This window comes from Heloderma suspectum, chromosome 10 (genome assembly GCF_057233095.1).
Source record: "Heloderma suspectum isolate Gila_16-S chromosome 10, 16-S_ref, whole genome shotgun sequence".
NCBI classification, from domain to species: Eukaryota; Metazoa; Chordata; class Lepidosauria; order Squamata; family Helodermatidae; genus Heloderma; species Heloderma suspectum.
The window spans coordinates 28,358,569-28,377,289 of record NC_139467.1 but is presented as its reverse complement, the minus strand read 5'-3'; the positions used below and the strand labels follow the sequence as shown (position 1 = coordinate 28,377,289).

General features: G+C 48.4%; 1 protein-coding gene and 1 non-coding gene across 2 annotated transcripts in view; one reads left to right on the top strand and one right to left on the bottom strand.

Annotated features, from left to right (window-relative positions):
* LOC146338013 (discoidin, CUB and LCCL domain-containing protein 1-like) overlaps positions 1-10,696 on the top strand; it is a 68,561-nt gene extending 57,865 nt beyond the window's left edge. Inside the window, exons 13-15 of the mRNA XM_084816349.1 lie at positions 32-69; positions 1,926-2,048; positions 9,301-10,696. Of these exons, the coding sequence (XP_084672475.1) occupies positions 32-69; positions 1,926-2,048; positions 9,301-9,839 (700 nt within the window). The 3' untranslated portion in view covers positions 9,840-10,696. The remainder of the gene's footprint in view (positions 1-31; positions 70-1,925; positions 2,049-9,300) is intronic.
* A 6,111-nt stretch (positions 10,697-16,807) lies between these two features.
* On the bottom strand, positions 16,808-16,950 carry LOC146338012 (U11 spliceosomal RNA). Its single transcript, XR_014785247.1, has one exon. It is a non-coding gene; the product is annotated as a U11 spliceosomal RNA (small nuclear RNA).
* Between the last annotated feature and the right edge of the window lie 1,771 nt (positions 16,951-18,721).

Here is an 18,721-nt window from a genome sequence, read left to right as displayed (position 1 = left end):
TGATATCTTCTCTACTCTCTCCCTTTGGCAGGAAGACAGCAGGGGATCATGGTTGCGGCCTCATAAAAGGTAAACCGCCCAACAGTGCATAGAGGTAGCAGAAATGAGAGAAAAACTAGTCATATTTGGGAGCTAGTGAGATCACCGTACCCATCTGACACATCGGGGATTAGGGAAGTATGAATTCTATAAAATCCATTCCGTCTGTGTTTCATGGATTGTCAGGCTCTTTTCATTTCATCCTCCGCCCATCCACGGAAACAGATATTTTTTCTTTCTGAATTTGCGCAAATTCACATTTGCACAGTTTCACAGGTGCGAAAATGCACAAATTCCTCTGAAATGCGCATTTTCAAGCTTTTGCTTATGAGGGACATGTGTATTTTTGGCCAGGTTTTTTTATTTTACATATTTTTCTATGATTAAATTTGTGCAACATTCAGGAAAGTTAGAACATTGGTTCAAGTCCATGGAATCTGCCTGATGGGGAAAAGCCAGTCCACTGCAGAATCCGTGGGTCGGATTCATGAAAAACTGAACCCATTTGGCTCCGTTGTGGATTTCTTGAACATCCCTACTGGGAATATGGGGCATTAGGCAGAAGGATTAGATCATCCTCTGCTTTTCACCAGTTTCAAAATAGCCCCCCCCCTTTTTTAGAAGCAACCGGAATATGCGTTATTATCAAATCACAGTTGTGGCACCTCACATTTGGAATGCTCTTTCCAGAGAAGCTCATCTTGCACCTACTCTGGTTTCTTTTCAGCGCCAGGCAGACTTTTTTTTAATGTGTCCAATGTGCATTTCAGCACGTTGAATCGTTGATTTTAATTGCTGCTTTATGGTTCATCCTGGCTTATTGGATGTTCCTGTGTTTCAGGTTGTTTTATTGTTAATTTGGGGGAGATGGAGTCATTTCTTAAAAGCATCTTTGATGTCCTCCTTGAAACAATTTCTCTTACCATATGGATGTCTGTATGTCAAAACAGCTATGCAAGCAAAACGACAAAACAAGGTCCTGATCCTGGGTCTCCTGCCTCACATCCAGTTTGGCCCTTAACACTAATGGCATTTCTCTGTGATGATGACGCTATACTGCTCTGCACTCAGAGTCAAAGTATCCCCAGTGGAGGCTGGTGGCTCCGACTTCAGTGGGGCTGTAAATCCATTCTGGGTTTCAGTCAGAACCAGACAGAACTCTAAAGAAGCTATCCAAGGTGCTGAACCCTATCCCCAAAATAGGTTCCATGCTTTGGATAACTCCTTGGTTTTGGATTAGCCACAAAACAGGTTCAACACCTTTGATAGCTCCTTTAGAGTTCTGGCTGGTTCTGACTGAAACCCAGAATCGATTCACAGCCCCACTGAAATCAGAGGCACCAGCCTCCACTAACTATCCCTCATTTCCTCTGTCATTTGGGGAAGACTGTCAAACTTACAAATGGGACCTGCAGCAAAACGTTGCAGTATGCAGTGCTCTTACTCGGGATTCCTGCTGGCCAGCTTGCCATGCCTTCTTTCAGGATATTCCATTCCATTCCTCCTTCCCTCCGGTCCCCCCTCCCCCACCAGTCAGTCTGCATTCCATGCCCCTCTGAGTTGTTTTTTTGGGTCTCTCCCCTCCTTAGGGTTTTGCTTTCCCCTAACTTTTTATGGGGGGAGTACTTCTGCAACCTTGGGGTTTCCCTGAGCATACTGATCCCTCCATCTTGTGCATACGATAGGATAGGATAAGATAGGCTGTTGGAGAATAAGTTTATAATGAGTAGAAAGGATTACCAGTAGCCTGAAACCAGGAAGAACATTGCAATAAAAAGCAATGTCTGCCAAATCATTCAGTTCTTTCACCAAATTGGAAGAAAAATAGGCTGTTCAACTGCAGTGTGCACAGTTGCTTCGAGCTTTTGTGTTTACTTTCCCTTTAGGTTATCCAGCACCTAAGGCCAGCCAGGTGTGTTCCAGAGGAACCCTGCAACTGTCCACCTCTGAAATAACCTCATTCACCGGGGCAGGAATGCCAGTAGATTTCAGCAGAGTTCAATTGCCAGGTATGTTTTTAAAGATATTTTTATTTCTTTTAAACTTATCAAAACATACAAAAAACAACAAATCCAACATTTGATCAGATGGATAATGTGTTCAGTCTGTGCTACAATGAGTGAATTCCTTATTATTTGAAAACATGCCTCCTCGTGTTGCTGTATTTCTTTCAGCCCAACATGTCATGTGTTGTCGGTGGTTTTAGTTTGTCCTTATTTTCATTTCATATCAAACAGCTCCAAATCGCATTCAAGTTTTTGTAATTGTTGAGACACTAGGTATGTTGCATCTGTTTTAGGATGAGAGAATGGCCCACCATCGTGTCATGTTAATCCTCGTGCCCGTAGGCCAAATCCAGACCTCTGGGGTTCTCCAGATGGCCCCACCCCCTTCACCTGGCCCCACCTGCTTTCCCCTGCTCACCAATCATTTGGTGGCTTCCTGACTTTTGCATGTTTTTGTCCCCATTCTAAAAGGCTGACATTTCTCTCCTAAGGCTTAGATCAGTGCGGGGCGGTGGCTCTGATTTCGGTGGGGCTGTAAATCCATTCTGGGTTTTAGTCAGAACCAGCCAGAACTCTAAAGGAACTATCCAAGGCACTGAACCCCATCCCCCAAGTTGGCTCAGCACATTGGACAGCTCTCTTAGAGTTCTGGCTGGTTCTGACTAAAACCCAGAATGGATTCACAGCCCCACCAAAGTCAGAGCCACCAGCCTCCCCTGGCTTAGATGCTGGCGGCAAGAGCTTTGAGCTACAGTGTGCTGGAATTGCGGGTATTTGGGGAATTTGGCCCACCCCCTTTTCCCTTTTGCTCAGAACCCCTGATGTGTAACCGTCCAGTCAGCCCAGCAAACCCCCTTGTACATGGGGTGAAAATGTGTCGCACTTTCCAGTCTTTTATTTGAAGGGATATCAGGAGCCATCCTCTATTGCAGGGGTGGGCAGCTTGTGGCCCTCCAGATGTTTTGGCCTACAACTCCCATCACCCCTCACCAGCCTTGGCACAAGCCCTCCTGCTGCCTCAGGCGGGAGAGCACACGCAGTGCTGCATCGCCATCACTCTCACCCCCTTACCACCACCACGCCATGTGAGCCAGAGGGCAAGCAGGCTCTCAGGAGAGCTGTATTGGCAGGAGGATTGGCTAAAATGCCTGGCTCTTCAAAGAGCTGGCCAAAATGCCTGGCTCTGTGGGAGTCCATGCTCAGAGCCAGGTGTGGGAGGGGTGTCCCAGGACCCCCTCAGAGCCAGGCAGTTAGACCTGGCCAGCTCTCTGAAGAGCTGCACTGGCCACTTCCTCCAGCTGATGTGGCTCTCCAGCAAGCCTGCCCACCCTCTGGCTGACCTGGGAGGATTCTCAGTGCGAGCCAGAGGGCAGGTGGCTGAGAACAGCTGTCGAGCCTCTGGTTCGCTCTGAGTGAAACAGAGGGCAGGGGGATGCTCTGGAGAGCCCCACCAGCCGCTCCGTCACTGCGTCATTTGCCACAGCAGGAGAGTGGGACTGGCAGGGCTCTCCGGAGCACCTGCTAGTGCTGCCAAGTGGGCGGCTGCTCCAGAGAGCCCTGCTCTCCCACTGCAGCAAATGCCACAGTGGGAGAACAGCTTGCGAGGCTCTCTGGAGCACCCGCTGGAGAAGGCAGTGGGCCCTCCTGGCATGGGCAGTGTGGGGAGAGGCGCAGTTCACCACTGCACCACCTGAGGCAGAGGGTTCACCCTGCCTCATGACAGGGCTGGTCCTGTCCAAGGTGGGTCACCTTGAGGCAATACCTAGCCAGTGACTTGGATTGAACAAAGGTGTGTTAGTAACCCAAATATTCCAGGGATCTGTAATTGTTAGACCATCTTCCTTCAGAACATCTAGGAAATACTGGAAAGTTATGTCTCTCTGTCTCTCTCTCTGTCTCTCTCTCACACACACACACACTCCTGGCTAAGGATGATGTAATCTGTGTGTGGGGAAAAAAAAAGAAAAGAACTATAGACTGTAGTTGTCACATGAAACTAAGACAGAAGGTTGTGTTTGGGCTCTGTAATCTAACATTGTTATGGGGTGCTGGCTGCCTCCCTCTGGAGACCTGATGTGGGCACAGTGGTCTCTGGCTGGCTGTTGGCATATTTAAGCTGTGCCTCCTACTTTGCCTAGCCTGAAACTCACATGTTACAAAATACAAATTAGCCTCTGGTGATGACATTATGAAGGAAACCAAAACTGGGTAAGTGCTGCACCCCTGGACTTTCTCACCCTGGGGAGAAGTGGGGTGAATTGACCAGTTCGCATGACCAGTGCACCCCACCATGGCTTATTTACACCACGGTGCATGCTGGCAGCCATTTTGAATATTCAACCCCTGGCAGACACTTGCCATGGATTGCCGTGTCCTCCGAGCTTGGGCAGCAGGGGTTGCTGGAGGGGGAAACAACCCTTAAATAACCTCATATTTGAGAGATGTTTCCCCCTCCAACCCCAGATTTGGAGCACATCGCAAACCGTGGCAACCCCCCGCTGGGGGTTAAATATTCAAAGTGGTATATGCCGGCACATACCACAACCCAGCATGGTGTAAATAAGCCAGGGTGGGCTGTGGTGATCATGTGAACCAGCCCGTTATGTATGAACAGCGTGTCCTGAGAGCAGCCATAGGCATTCCTGTGGTCTTTCTGCCTCTGCCCGTCGTTTTCCCCCAAACACTGGTGGTGGCGGGGGGAAGGGCAGTTATGACCCTGAATACCTTTCCTGAATGACTTGCTTGTTCCTCTTGAATGGAGCAAACAAAGGCTTAGTTCGAAGGGACCGGGTTTGTTTGCACATAAATTAGCCCCAGGCCAGTGCGGCCCATTGTCCAGAAGCAACACTAGCGAGGTTGGTTGTCTCTTAATTGCCATCTTAATTGCAGCTTTGCGCCACTCACCCTACCCAGATGGGCCCGAACATTCAGCCCATTGAGATGTCCCCTGATCTCCTTTTCCAGGAGGCTGAGCAGGGTGGGGTGGGGTTGGGATGGGGGGAAAATTGGGCTGGAGGCCATCCACAAACCTCTGCCTCCTGCAGCAGCGCCGTTCCTGTGACACGCAGGCCGGCAGCAAGGAAGCAGGAAACGGGAGGCTACAGGGGAATGTGCACCACAACCAGTGGAGGCTGGTGGCTCCGATTTCGGTGGGGCCGAGAATCCATGCTGGGTTTCAGTCTGAACCAGCCAGAACTCTAAAGGAGCTATCCAAAGGGCTGAACCCATGTGGGGGACAAGAGTGCATCTGAGCCCAACCTGTCTGTTACTCGCGCACAACGCCTGTTGGAACAAGTGCGCAAGAAGTGCGTGGGGGCTGAGCAGTGTTTGCAGGGTCAGGGCCAAGAAAAGTAAAGTCTTGGCAGGATCAGGGTTGGGGGAGATGTTAAAAGTGTTTTAAGATGCAATCCTATGCATGTTTAGACAAAGGTCCTACAACTCCTAGCACTCCCCAGCCAGCTATTCTGTGGAGTTGTGGGGGGGGGGTGTTTCTGTCTAAACATGCATAGGATTGCACCCTTAATGTGAGTTGCTAGAGTAACGTTGGACTGCAACCCCATTCTAGAGAGGGAGGCTGCTCTAGAAATTAAACCGTGGAGTGAGGAGTCGAGGTGCCTTGTCTCTCGGGCATGGGCATGTGCATGTCTGTTTAGGCTTGCGAACGGTGAGGGCCAAACTACACATTACATCAGGGGTGTTGACTCTCCTTCAACCCAAGGGCTGCATTCCATTTTGGAGGAGCTCTTGGGGGCTGCATTCCAGTGGGGGGCGGGGCCAAAGGCAAAGGGGTGGGGCAAAAAATGTCAGCCTATGTTAGTTTAAAGCTCCTACTGCCAGTAACTAAGCCTTAAAGGTAAAAGGTAAAGGTGTCCCCAACCAGTCGTGTCCGACTCTAGGGTGCGGTGCTCATCCCCGTTTCTAAGCCGAAGAGCCAGCGCTGTCCGAAGACGCTTCCGTGGTCATGTGGCCGGCATGACTGAACACCGAGGTACACGGAACGCTGTTACCTTTCCCGCCGAGGCGGTGCCTATTTATCTACTTGCAATTTCTTGCTTTCGAACTGCTAGGTTGGCAGGAGCTGGGACTGAAGACGTCATGCGGCACTTGGGTCTCGAACTGCTGTCGACCTTCCGGTCTGCAGTTCAGCGTCTTAACCACTAAGCCACCGCGGCCAACTAAGCCTTAGGACAGGCATTTCAACCTTTTAGAATGGGGAAAAAATGCACAAAAGCTGGGGAACCACCAAACGATTGGTGGTTGGGGGAAAGAGGGTGGGGCTGGGGGGAGAGGGGCAGGACCACCTGGGGAACCCTGGAGTGCTGGATGGGGACCCCACGTGGGCTGGATTTGTCCCCCTGGGCCAGAAGTTCTGCACCCCTGCGTTACATTACTCTCTTTTGCTTTGAAGAAAAATCAGCCACAGGGCCCTAAGTGGGGAGATATTCCCAGACTGGATTGTGGGTCCCAGGCCTGTTTCCTGCAGAAAATCCCCTGCAAAGAGCCAGTTCCCTGCCAACAGCCCCTCCTGGAGGAAGCAGCAGCCAGGGAGGGGGTGATTTTCAGCAGGAAACTGGCGTAGGGATCTTCCTCTCGTGGAAGGAAGATCGTGGATCGAACCCCCGGTCTGGCAGATCAGTTTATGTTTTACACGCAGGCAGTATCTGGTCTGAATCCAGGGAACATCCCAACGCTAGGAAGGAGGGATCAGTTTTCATCGGATTGCAGCAGGTGGAGAGTTGAACTGCCCCCCTCACTGCCACGGTCTGGATCTTGCTCGGCCCACCTCCTCAGCGGTGTTTCCGTTTTTTTTTTAAGAGCACATTGAATGCAACAACGCATTGAATGTCACATCATGCCACAGTTTGGCCCTTAAGATGGAGCACAAGAGTTGAGAGGCAGACTTCCTTCCAGGCTTCCACCGAGCCTCTCTGCTAGGTCTGCAAAGCAGATTTCAGGTTGCACCGAGGACTGCTGCCACCTGCAGGAAAAAAGTATAATGACATCTCTCCCCCCCCCCCCCGCCCACACACACACTTTTTAAAAATACAAAATCTAGCAGTTTCTTGGATCTGTTTCCACACTGGCTGAAATGCCTCTGTGAGGCAGCGAGTAGGAGGAATGTGACAGCCTTTATGTTCAGATTTCAGGTCAAAAGTAAAGAAAAACATGTAGTCTTTATTTTAGCAAACCTGGAAATTCAAGTTTAGGTGGTGTCCCAGAGGTGTACTGTATATAAACCTGAAACTCCCCATAATACTCCATGCATTTGATGAGGTGGACTCTGTCTCTCTCCCTCTCCCTCTCTCCCTCCCTCTATAGGAAGTTCTCTGGGCAGTTCACAACAATTAAAACTGTAAAATACAGCATGATAGACCATAATATAAAACTGTTAAAAATTTGAAACTACAGTATAAATCCAAAGTAAAAACCAGCAGGAGTGTAAAGATTTAAAAATACAGTAACAGGTTTAAAAACAACAAAAACTGAAAGACCAAAATGCCTGAGAGAATATGAAGGTCTTAACCTGGCACCGAAAAGACCACAATTTAGGTGCCAAGTGAGCCTCTCTGGGAAGCTCATCCCACAACTGGGGTGCTACCACCAAAAAGGCCCTCTCCTTAGTAGCCACCTGCCTCACTTTATTTGATGGCGATTACTCATTAACAAAAGTACAGAAACTGATGAAGTACAGAAACGACATCAAATTCCAGAGCTGTCGTCGCTGTTTACTAGGTTTACTACTTGTTTAACAGTAATACTCAAGTACTAAATTCATTTCTGCACAAGTAGATTAACTTTTGTATGAGTATATTTACCTTTGTTAATACTAAGAGATATTTTCAAATTGTAATTACTTGCAAAGTAAATGTATATTATTCATTATCACCAATTGTTTAAATCACTTATTTTTCCATGGTAGATGTCACACCAAGTTTATTTCCCAAGTTTATTTATCGTCATCTATTTTGACTCTGTGTTTGCAGTTTTGTCATATCTACATTCTTGCTACACAGAGGTTTTTTTGCAATTAATCGTATTGTTACCACACCAGGCTGTATTTTTCAGATACGTTGGTCCATTATCTCTTTGAGACCTTGTATTTCTACCTGCTTCAGCTAGTCCTGTTTGGTGTGCCTGCATCTACTTTTTATATATATCAAATATATTCTCATCTCAAGTTTCCTTGTTATATTGAGGGTCTGTTGATTTGTTCGGTGCTCTTCCTTGAGGGCTCTCCTCCTTCTTGCTTTTGCTTTCATATCAACCACCCCCATTAACAATCGCACTGCCCTATTTTGGACCAGCTGAAGTTTCCAGACCATTTTGAAAGGCAGACCTACATATATGCATTGCAGTAATCCAGACGAGAGGTTGCCAATGCATGACTATAGTCCATGACAGCTTATGCCAGCATAAATGTGTTAGTCTTGAAGATCAAAGTCAAACAGAAGAGATAATTTCCTGGCCAATTAAAACTGAAGAAAAATAAGAAATCTGGAGTATTTCACAGCAACCACGCAAACTATATGGTGAGCTGTATTTGAAGTAAAGTTGACAGGATCTCTGGAAATAATGGGGAAGGACTAGTAAGATGTAAAATCAATATTATTATTTTTATTTTACTTTATTCCCAAAAAAGCATATATCCTGAGTGGTATTATTTAAGATATTGTGTTCTCTGGACCCATGCTGAAGCAGTCATTTGAAGTTTTGTAAATCTGCTCCTGAAGAAGTCTGTGCAGTCAAAATGCATTTGGCAAACAATATTAACTTTAATAGATTGCCCTTGTAACTTGATATCTGAAAATTTGTAACAGGGTTATGATATGCTTCATCTGTCTTTCAACACCTTTTATATATTATTGTGAATTTTATGTTCTCCAGTTCACCTGTGTTTGTACTTTTGTTCTGAATTTTAGCTATGTTTTCTAAAGGTGAAATCCTTTGCATGTTTAGACAGAAAAAAGTCTGACAGCTCTAGAATTCTCCAACCAGCATGGCCAACTAGGACATGCTGGGAGCTGTAGGACTTTTTATGTCTAATCATGCATAAGATTGCACCCTAAATTATTTTAATAGTATGGTACTGATTTCCTGTGTAAAATTTGCAGTTCTTCCCTGATTTCTTAGTTTTCTTTAGCCTTGAAGGTGCCACAAGGTTCTTTGTTGTTTTTGCCGCAATGCAGACTAATGCAGCTACCCCTCCGGAAATGGTTATATCATTTTCTGGAGACTCCTTTCCCCTCCTTCACAGAATATGCAGAGCCAGACGTGGTCCAGGTCAGCCCCAGTAGCCAAACGGCCCCATCCACCTTCAAGCCTGCTGTGGATGAGGGCTACACGCTCCCCCTGGTGATGAGCCACTATGACGTGCCAGCCAAATACCACGAGTATGCTGAGCCTTTGCCGCCGGAGCCCGAGTACGCCACCCCCTTCCTAGAGCAGCCCGCAGAGCCGGAGGGAGGCGCCTGCCAGAAGAACGTCTGCATCATCAAAGTGGTCCCCTCTTCCCAAAGCCAGGCCAGCTCCCTGGTTTCACCGGAGGCCCAGATGCAGTACGACTTCCCTGCTCAGCGGCTGATGGAGAAGCCGGATGGCAACCCAGGCGAGCTCATCAGCCCGGGGGGAGAATCCATCCGAGCTGGTGGGGCCAGCTACACGGAACCTCGGGATGATCGGACTCCGAGCCAGAGAAATGGATCCCCCGCCGTGCAACCAGCTACCTCGCTGCAGGGTCACGGCTTCCAGCACAGAGACTGCCCCCTTGCACATGTCTATCATGAGCCCTTGTGAGCCTTGCAGGACAAGGTCTCGTGCCCAGGCTGCTCGGGAAAAGATGGACTGTGCTGAGGAACAGAAGTTGCTTGGGTCAGGGTCATAGTTCAAGGGCACAGAAAGCTGCCTTATACCAAGTCCAGCTTTTCATCTAGCCCACAGTTGTCTGCCCTGACTGGCAGCCACCCACCAGGGTCTCTTTGCCATCACCTGCTCCCTGATCCTTTTCAAACTGGAGGTGCCCAGGATTAAATCTGAGATCCCCAATATCCAATGCAGGTGCTTGGCTCCTGAGCTATGGTCCCTTCCCCAAAAGCACGCAGGCGGTTCTCCCACCAAGAGGAGGGAAAGGGCTCATTTTGTCCATGTTCACCTTCTGGGGAGCCTTTCCACTCCAGAGAGGTTTGACCGGGGTGTCCTCCCCCCCCTAATTTAACAATGATCTCTGGGTCATCATTAGGACTTGAAGGCACCCATGAGATGGTGAGATGGTGATGGGGATAAGGAATTGCATGCATATGTATATGCATATACATTCCGCCTTCTCCAAGCTGACACATTCCAGATGTGTTGGACTGCAACTCCCATCATTCCCAGGCAGCATGGTCATGCTGCCTGGGAATGATGGGAGTTGCAGTCTGATGTATTTGGAAGGCACCGGGTTGGAGAAGGCTGGATATCCTATGATTTCTTCACGCTACATTGCCATAATAATTATTTTTATTAATAACAAATGTATCTATTATACATAATAGATATTGTGTCATGAGATTTCTAGATGGAATAAGAGCCAGGCCTCATCCAGTGGAGATCACTAATCCAACCCCACACACATTCCTTTATTAAAAACTTGAAAGCATTTTGTAAACCAAACCAAAATCTTTTGCTTTCTTTCCCTCTCCATCCGTTGCTGACAAATCCACTTGGTCCTGCTGCTGCTGCTTCTCCTCCTCCTCCTTACTGTAACTGTTCCTTGTCTGCACAACATTCCCACCTTGCAAAGGGTCAAAAGGTTTCTCGACCGCATAAAGAAAAAGGGTTGCTCCCATGCCCTTCCTCAACCTTGTGGGAGCGAAAAGGATACGACACGATTGCTGTAATTAAAGAAGCTCTCCAGAATGCTTTTGTTCAGTTAGGATTTCCAGAGGGGCTGCACTGCTCCTTCTGCTACAGGAAGAAACAACAGAGAATTTTGCGGCACCTGAAAGACAACACCGTTATTATGGAATAACCTTTTGTGGACTGATCTACGAACGCTTATGCCATAATAAATTTGTCCGTCTTTAAGGTGCCACAAGACTCTTTGTTGGCTCCTGTTAGGTTACGGTAATGTTATGGGAAGCGAGGCAGAGACACGAGCGAGACAATTCCCCACATTTGCATCGGGGCAATACCAGTCTGCTAGGGTAGCTGGGGCTCTTGAATACATCATGAACTTAACTACAGTCTCCCTGTTCCAGGAAGGGTGATGGGTGTGGAGAAGCAGGTACGTCCCTTGCTGGATTAAGAACTTAACATGCCAGAGGGAGCTATCCAATGGGCATCAGTCCGAGCTCCACGGTATAGCCCAGTGCTGATGTCTGCCTGCTCTGGAGCCCTCCCTGCATTTATCCCTGGTGCTCCAGTGACAATGGATGTGCAGCTGGGTCTGGGGTTCAGTCAGAACCAGCCAGAACGCTAAAGAAGCTATCCAAGGTGCTGAACACCCCCAAAAAACAGGTGTGGCACCTTGGATAGCTGCTTTAGAGTTCTGAAATCCAGAATGGATTCTCAGCCCCACCAAAATCAGAGCCACCAGCCTCCACTGGTTCCAGCTCTGCCTCTGACATAGGGTGGTGGCCACTTCTGAATCGCCAGAAAAGAGGGCAGGGATTTGCATAAAATGTACATGTGTATGGGTGCAAACTTAGAAGTTATTATTATTATTATTAGAATTTAAATGCAGTACGTCTCACCATAGTGTGGAAGACCGCGACTGGTGTGCCAGCCTGTCTAGTCTGCTGTCCAGGTGCTAACTCTGGATGGGCAACCATTCTTAGGGTTTGTTGTCTTTAAACCAGAATTGGACAGGACAGCCCTTCAAAAAAGGACTATTCCCTGTAGAAGAAAACACATGGCCATCCTAGACACAGCGTCCTTTGGGGGCATTGTGGGAAATCAAAAGGGCAGCTGCTACTTTACATTTCCCACAATCCTCTGGGGTGACAGTATGTCAGAGACGTTGTGGGAATCAAAGTTGCAGCTCCCTGGGACCTGACCAGGCACTCATAGTCTCAGAGCGCCCCCTGCAGCTGCCACCGGGTATTCCTACCAGGAGCACCCACCGGTGTCCAAAGAAGCCCACCAGAGGACACTTTGTCCCAGACTGCCTCAGAACTAGAACCAGTGGTGTAGTGGAGCAGGAACATGGGAGAATGCATAGCTCTGGTGCTTTTTTCACAGCAGGACCGATGATGTCATCTACCCGAGCAGTAGTTGCTGGTGTTGTAAGCTTTGTTGGGAGTTGGGGGGCAGGGTTAGAGGACAGGTCCGGTCTAGTCCATGATCCTTTTGTTAGGTGTGCTAGGCTCAGACAGTGACTGGCCCAAGATCACCCAATGAGAAGGGAAGCAGGGTTGTTCCACTAGCCCTGCTGAAAGCCTACTTAATTTTCTCCTCTTCCCTCCTCCTCCCTTTTTCCTTGTGTGTCGTGTCTTTTTCAGATTGTAAGCCTGTGGGCAGGGACGGTCTTTTTTTTACTGATTGCATGTCAGCCGCTCTGGCTTACATAAGCTTCAGGGCTGATCAGGGATGTGCACCCAGGTCTCCTCAGCCATATAGCTATGCATAGAGCTGCCTTTGGATCAACCCAGCTGCCTGAGCCTTTTGGACTCTTTGCGGGGGTATGGCTAGGGATGCTTCTTTTGGTGTGGCTGTGGGGGCTATCGTGATGAGCTCCTGCACTGCACAGTGCACAACTACACCGCTGCCTGGAACTGTCCCTGGAGCTGTGTTCATGGTGCCAACACTTGAACAAGACTGGGAGAGAGAGATAATTGAACACAGCGCTGGTGCATCCACTTTGGGGATGCCAATTACCTAAGGGGACAGGACTGAGCCAAGACACTGTCTGTGCAGAACGGGGGGAAAGAAAAGGGTTTAGGTTCAAGATCTTCATATTTCCCAAAGATAGGGATGTTGGAGAATTCCACCATGGACCCCAGTGAGGCCAGATTCGTGGAATCCAGCCCCACTGAGGTCCGTGGTGGAACAGAGCAGTCACCTCCGCGCCCCTCCAGAATCCATCCAGGCCAGCTCTTCCATGTGGTGATCCTGCAGAGCTGGCCACCAGCTCTGCAGTGCTGGCAATATGGCCAGCCGCCATTGCCATGCCGTATCACTGCTACGTCCAGACGCAAATGGCATCCACTATGTTTTTTCACGCAATAAGCTACGCAAATATCTACATAAATATAATTTGCGTAGCCTATCACATGAAAACAGGGACGCAAATGACGTAGTGGACTCCATTTGCATCCAGACTTAGCACAGCGATACGGCATGGTGATGGCGGCCGCCCGTATTGCCAGCATGGCTCTGCAGGATCAAGGTGCTGGGTGGAAGCACCTTGGATAGCTCCTTGAGAGTTCTGGCTGAATGCCAGAGCGGATTCATCACTCCACTGACATTGGAGCCACCAGCCTCCACTGTCAAAGTTAACACCAACGTTATGCTGCCTATGTACTGAAATAAAGTTTCCATGGCCAGATTAGCTCTACCAGGAGTGTAAAAAAGAATGTGCATGAAACTGGCACAAATCGATCTTTACTTCTTTGCTTATATGGGCCACCTGGGCTGGATTATATGTTCAAAGTTATGAATTTTATAAAGCTTATTAGAGAACAAACCAAGGAATTCGTTGACTTGCTTGGCCTAGGTGGCTTTATACTCCTTCCCAGTCAAGGGCAGCCAGTGGTAGCCTGAGTGGGTGGAGTCACTCCAGAGCCCAGGGGATGCAGCAGCCCGTAACCCCAGCAGCTCAGAATATGAGGCAGCAGCACGCAACCCGCAGCAGTTCCTGTGTCTTAGTTTGGGTTTCCCTCTAGTTTACCAGGCCAAGGAGCGGACAGCAGCATAGCATTGGAGAAGCAGTTAGAAATGAGGCCTCGCCCCACATCCAGGACTGAAGCTCTCATGTTCCAGTCTGGGTTGAGTAACACAAAATCACACTGCCTCTGCCACTTATGGCATCCAGACTGTGGGTTGGCCACATGTGCTGTAACACAAAATGTGAAACATTTGGGGCAGAGGGAGGAGCACTCTTTCCTGCAATACTCCTTTGGGTCATACTAGAATAGAATGTTGCAGCGCACACTGCTTCTGTTCAGAGTTCCAGCCACTCCATCCCATTCCCCACCACCACCACTTTTCCGGTTTCTCCCCCAGTCAGTATTTCATGTCCACTGAGCAGACTCACTCCTGATGAACTGTTCTGGGGTTGTTGTTTTGCATGATTAATTAATCATCATTATCACCTGATAACCTTGGGGTTTCCCCAAACAGGCACATGCCTCCATCTTGTGTGTAGATGCTGCTGCTTTGGCTACATAAGGATCAGTGCTCAACGACTCTGATATTAGTATACATATATATGATGAAGATGATTTGAACTGAGGGAGCATACAGCATTAGTGCAGAAACTCTCCATGCAATATGAAGAAGCCCAGTGAAGGACCACACTCTAAATTCAGCAATGTCGCCAAATCGAAATAACACTTTTAGAATGTTGGAATCTCTTGGAAATGTTGGTGTGTGTTTTTTATAAACAATATAAAATCTTGTTGATGACTTTAAAGAGAATAACATTAGGCACCAGCTTGTCACTGTCAACACTTTTACACCCCTGCCCTAGAACAGGGGCAGCATTAGCTCAGTTGAAACCTGTCAGGGTTTGCATTTCAGCATTGGACGTGGCCAGATCCAAAGGTGGGCGAGGCGGGAGCCAAAATGGGTGGTGCTTGCCAAGGGCCACCTGTGGCCCTCAGCACCTCACCCCTGTTCTTACTTCTACATGCATATACTAAACACATAGAGGGAGAGCAGGGTTGTACCCACTGACATCACTTAGGGATGTATGGATTTTATTAAATTCATTCAGTCTGTGTTTCATGGATTGTCAGGTGTCTCTCATTCTGTCATCCATTCATTAATGGAATCCGGTTTTTTGTAGGGATGTCTGAGGATTTTGTTCTGTTAATGCGCATCAGCGCTAATGTGCACTTGCGCAAATGCACATTAGCACAAGTGCGGATTTGTGCAAATCCCCAACCGAAGTAAAAAAAATGCTGTGCAAGTCTGCACAACTTGGAAAAATCCAGTCCTCTGTGGAATCTGCAGGTCCAATTCATAGAAATCCAAACTCATTTGAATCCATTGCAAATTTCTCCAGCCTCCCTAGCGTCACCTCTCCTCCAACCCCTGCAAGAACAGCCACATTGGAGAATGAGGTGTCTTCCCCCATCCAGCTGTTTGCACATAGACTCCCATGCAGTCAGGTTGGGAGATTGGATGGGCTATAGTTCAATGCATGTAGGTACCCTATATGCAGCTGAATGCACAAAGAAGCCTCATTTTCACCTTCAGCTATGATGGACAGGGGTGAGGTCAGTGAGCACGCCTTTCCAGTTAGAGGTGTATAGAGAGGTCATGTTGGTTCATGTTGTTTTTCTGCAATTTATCAGAGGAATCTAAGTAACATATAATCAGATTAATGTATCTATACATAGATAAAATGGGTTGGATCAGCATTTAATCATCCTTAGAAGAGGCCCATTGAAATCAATGAGACAAGTAACTCATGACTATGTATGACTAAATCGGGATCCAACCCATTAAATAGAGTTGACATTTAGGGTTCAATCCTATGCAGGTTTAGAAAGGAAAAAGTCCTGCAACTCCCAGCATTCCCCAGCTAGAATGCTGGGAGTTGTAGGACTGTCTAAACCTGGATAGGATTGCACTTGGGGGGAGCAATCCTATGGCCGCTAGTCAGTGGCTAAACAGCCATAGGATATGTGGTTTTCTGGGAACCGACCTTCCCCCCCTTCTGTGCTGCCTCGCAGGCAGCACGGAACAGCCCCGTGCTCTGCGCTTGGAAGAGGAGCGCGGAGTGGCCAAAACAGCTGTCTGGCTGCAAATGCAGGGCAGGAGAAGCGCGGAGGAACAATCCCCTCCGTGCTTCTCCTGCCCTGCGCTGGATAGGTGGTCACCTCCAAGTTCAGAGTTCCCATAAGATTGCGCCCTTAGTTAACTAAGCTGCAACAGAATTGCATTAATTACATTAACAGATTCCACATTATATCAAACCAGAATGATTGACAATATCTTTAAACATATATTAATTAGCACATTAAGGATGCAATCCTATGCATGTAGGACAGCAAAAAGTCCTACAACTCCCAGCATTCTTCCAGCCAGCCAAGCTGACCAGAGCATGCTGTGAATTGTAGGACTTTTTTTCTGTCTAAACATGCATCGGAGTGTACCCTAAATAAGTAAACAGTGAAAAGTCAAGTTGAATAACTAAATGAATAAAACAAATACGATCAAGATATAATAAGAGGAATAGCATGAATACTTGTTGTATCATACAGTTTCCTTCTTCAACAGAACGTTCCATAAAACTGCTTTAGGGCACAACCCTATGCATGTTTAGACAGAAAACAGTAGTCCAAATCCCATCAATCCCCAGCCAGCCATGGTGGATGCTGGGAGTCGTAGGAATTTTTTGCTGTCTAGACACGGATAGGATTGCGGTCTAAGTATATTCAGGAAATTTTAAACTGATCGTCGTGGTCAACATACCGGGTTGTGCTAGACAGGGGCACATTCCTCGTATCGCAGTTTTGAAATTAGCAAAAACATAAGCACGGCTATATGCTGTGAATCACAGCGACACAAAGTTAGCCTTTCTCATTTATTAACATTACTATTCACAAGCTTTTGAGTGGGGAGCCGGAACAAGCGATTACCAGCTACCCCGAGCGCAAAAATTATGCTTCCGAAATCTCTTGATAGCGATTCCGCACGGAAAAAAGGCAGAGCCGCAGCCACCTCTCTCCATGTGCTAATCATAGCAGAAGCCCTTTTTAACCAGAAAGGCGGCGGACGCTTTGGTAAACTGCGTGCGACGCCCGTGCAAGTCAGGGCGAGAGGCCCGCGGGGCCGTGAATACCGTTTGCAAAATGTATAACAAGCTTGATGCCACCGCAGCCTAAAGTTCGCTTGGATTTTTTTTTGCCCCCAGCAGCGTTCTATAGAAAGATCTCCACATTTCTCCTTCCCAAGCCGACATGCAAATTACGCGCATGGCATTCTGGGTAGCAGACCAAGTTTTCCGTAGAAGAGAAGGGCGGGGTGCGGACAGTCCGTAAGAGCCGCTAAGGCTGCAACCTTTTATATACTTCCCTGGGATTAAGGCGCATTGAACTCGATGGACTTACTTCTGAGTAGACATGTATAGGGTTGCACCGTCAGGAAGTAGCACGCGAAAAGTTACACTCTTATGTCCTAGCCGGTGCAAAGGGAAATCCCAATAGCGCATTAGGAACCTCTCTGCTTCCTTACGCGGGAGTCAGTTCCACGGGGCTTACTCTCGAGTCATTAATTCGGGCAGTCCCTGAAGGAGAGAAACAGCCCGGTAGAGCAGAAGATAGATCAGGATCTACTCGGTGAATCTCTGGATGATTTGCGGTAGCCAGTAAATCGGGAAGCATCTCTGACTCCTAAAGAGACCAACCACTAAGGGTGCCATCGTATGCATGTTAAACATGCATAGGCTTGAGCCTTAAAAAGCTTCGCTGCTGGCGGGGGGGGGGGGGCACGCACACACCATTGTTTTTGTGCGTGAAAGGACTTTGTGGGCGATCAGGAATTCCTTGAATACGTCCTCAGAGGCACCCTGCTCCATAATAGGACATGTCTGCCTGCCTGCGCCACTATTTTGCACCTGGCTCCGTAATGTATGGCTGTGAGAGCTGGACTATAAGGAAGGCTGAGCGCCGAAGAATTGATGCCTTCGAACTGTGGTGCTGGAGAAGACTCTTACGAGTGCCCTGGACTGCAAGGAGGTCAAATCAGTCCATCCTAAAGGAAATCAAGCCTGAGTGCTCATTGGAAGGACAGATACTGAAGCTGAAGCTCCAATATTTTGGCCACCTAATGCGAAGAGAAAACTCCCTGGAAAAGACCCTGATGCTGGGAAAGACTGAAGGCCAAAGGAGAAGGGGACGGCAGAGGATGAGATGGCTGGATAGCATCACCGATGCAATGAATATGGACTTGAGCACACTCCGGGAGAGAGCGCAGGACAGGGAGGCCTGGCGTGCTCTGGTCCGTGGGGTCACGAAGAGTCGGACACGACTGAACAACAGCAACCGGTTGGTGGCTCTCAAGGTGATAACAACAACGACAATCAGCAGAGGCTGGTAGCTCCGATTTCGGCGGAGCTGTGGATCCATGCCAGGTTTCAGTCAGAGCCGGCCAGAACCCTAAAGGAGCAACCCGAGGTCCTGAACCTGGGGGGGGGGGGAGGGTCCAGCACTCTGGAGAGCTCCTTCAGAGCTCTGGCTGGTTCTAACGGAACCCCAAAATGGATTCTCGGCCCCACCGAAATCGGAGCCACCGGCCTCCGCTGCCTAAACGCGCGTGGGATTGCGCCCTTAGCCACTGCCCCGCGCTGCTCAAGAGGATCGCGCTGCTCCAGGGGTGCGAGGCAGGCGCCTTCTTGTTTTAGGCTGGACCAAGCTGATATTGGTGTACGAGTCCGGAAGCTTCCCAGCGGCCTGTGTCTTTCCATCCATCCTCAAGAAAAAGGAAACAGGATGCAAGACCCCGCCCGATGTCCCGGACTACAACTCCCA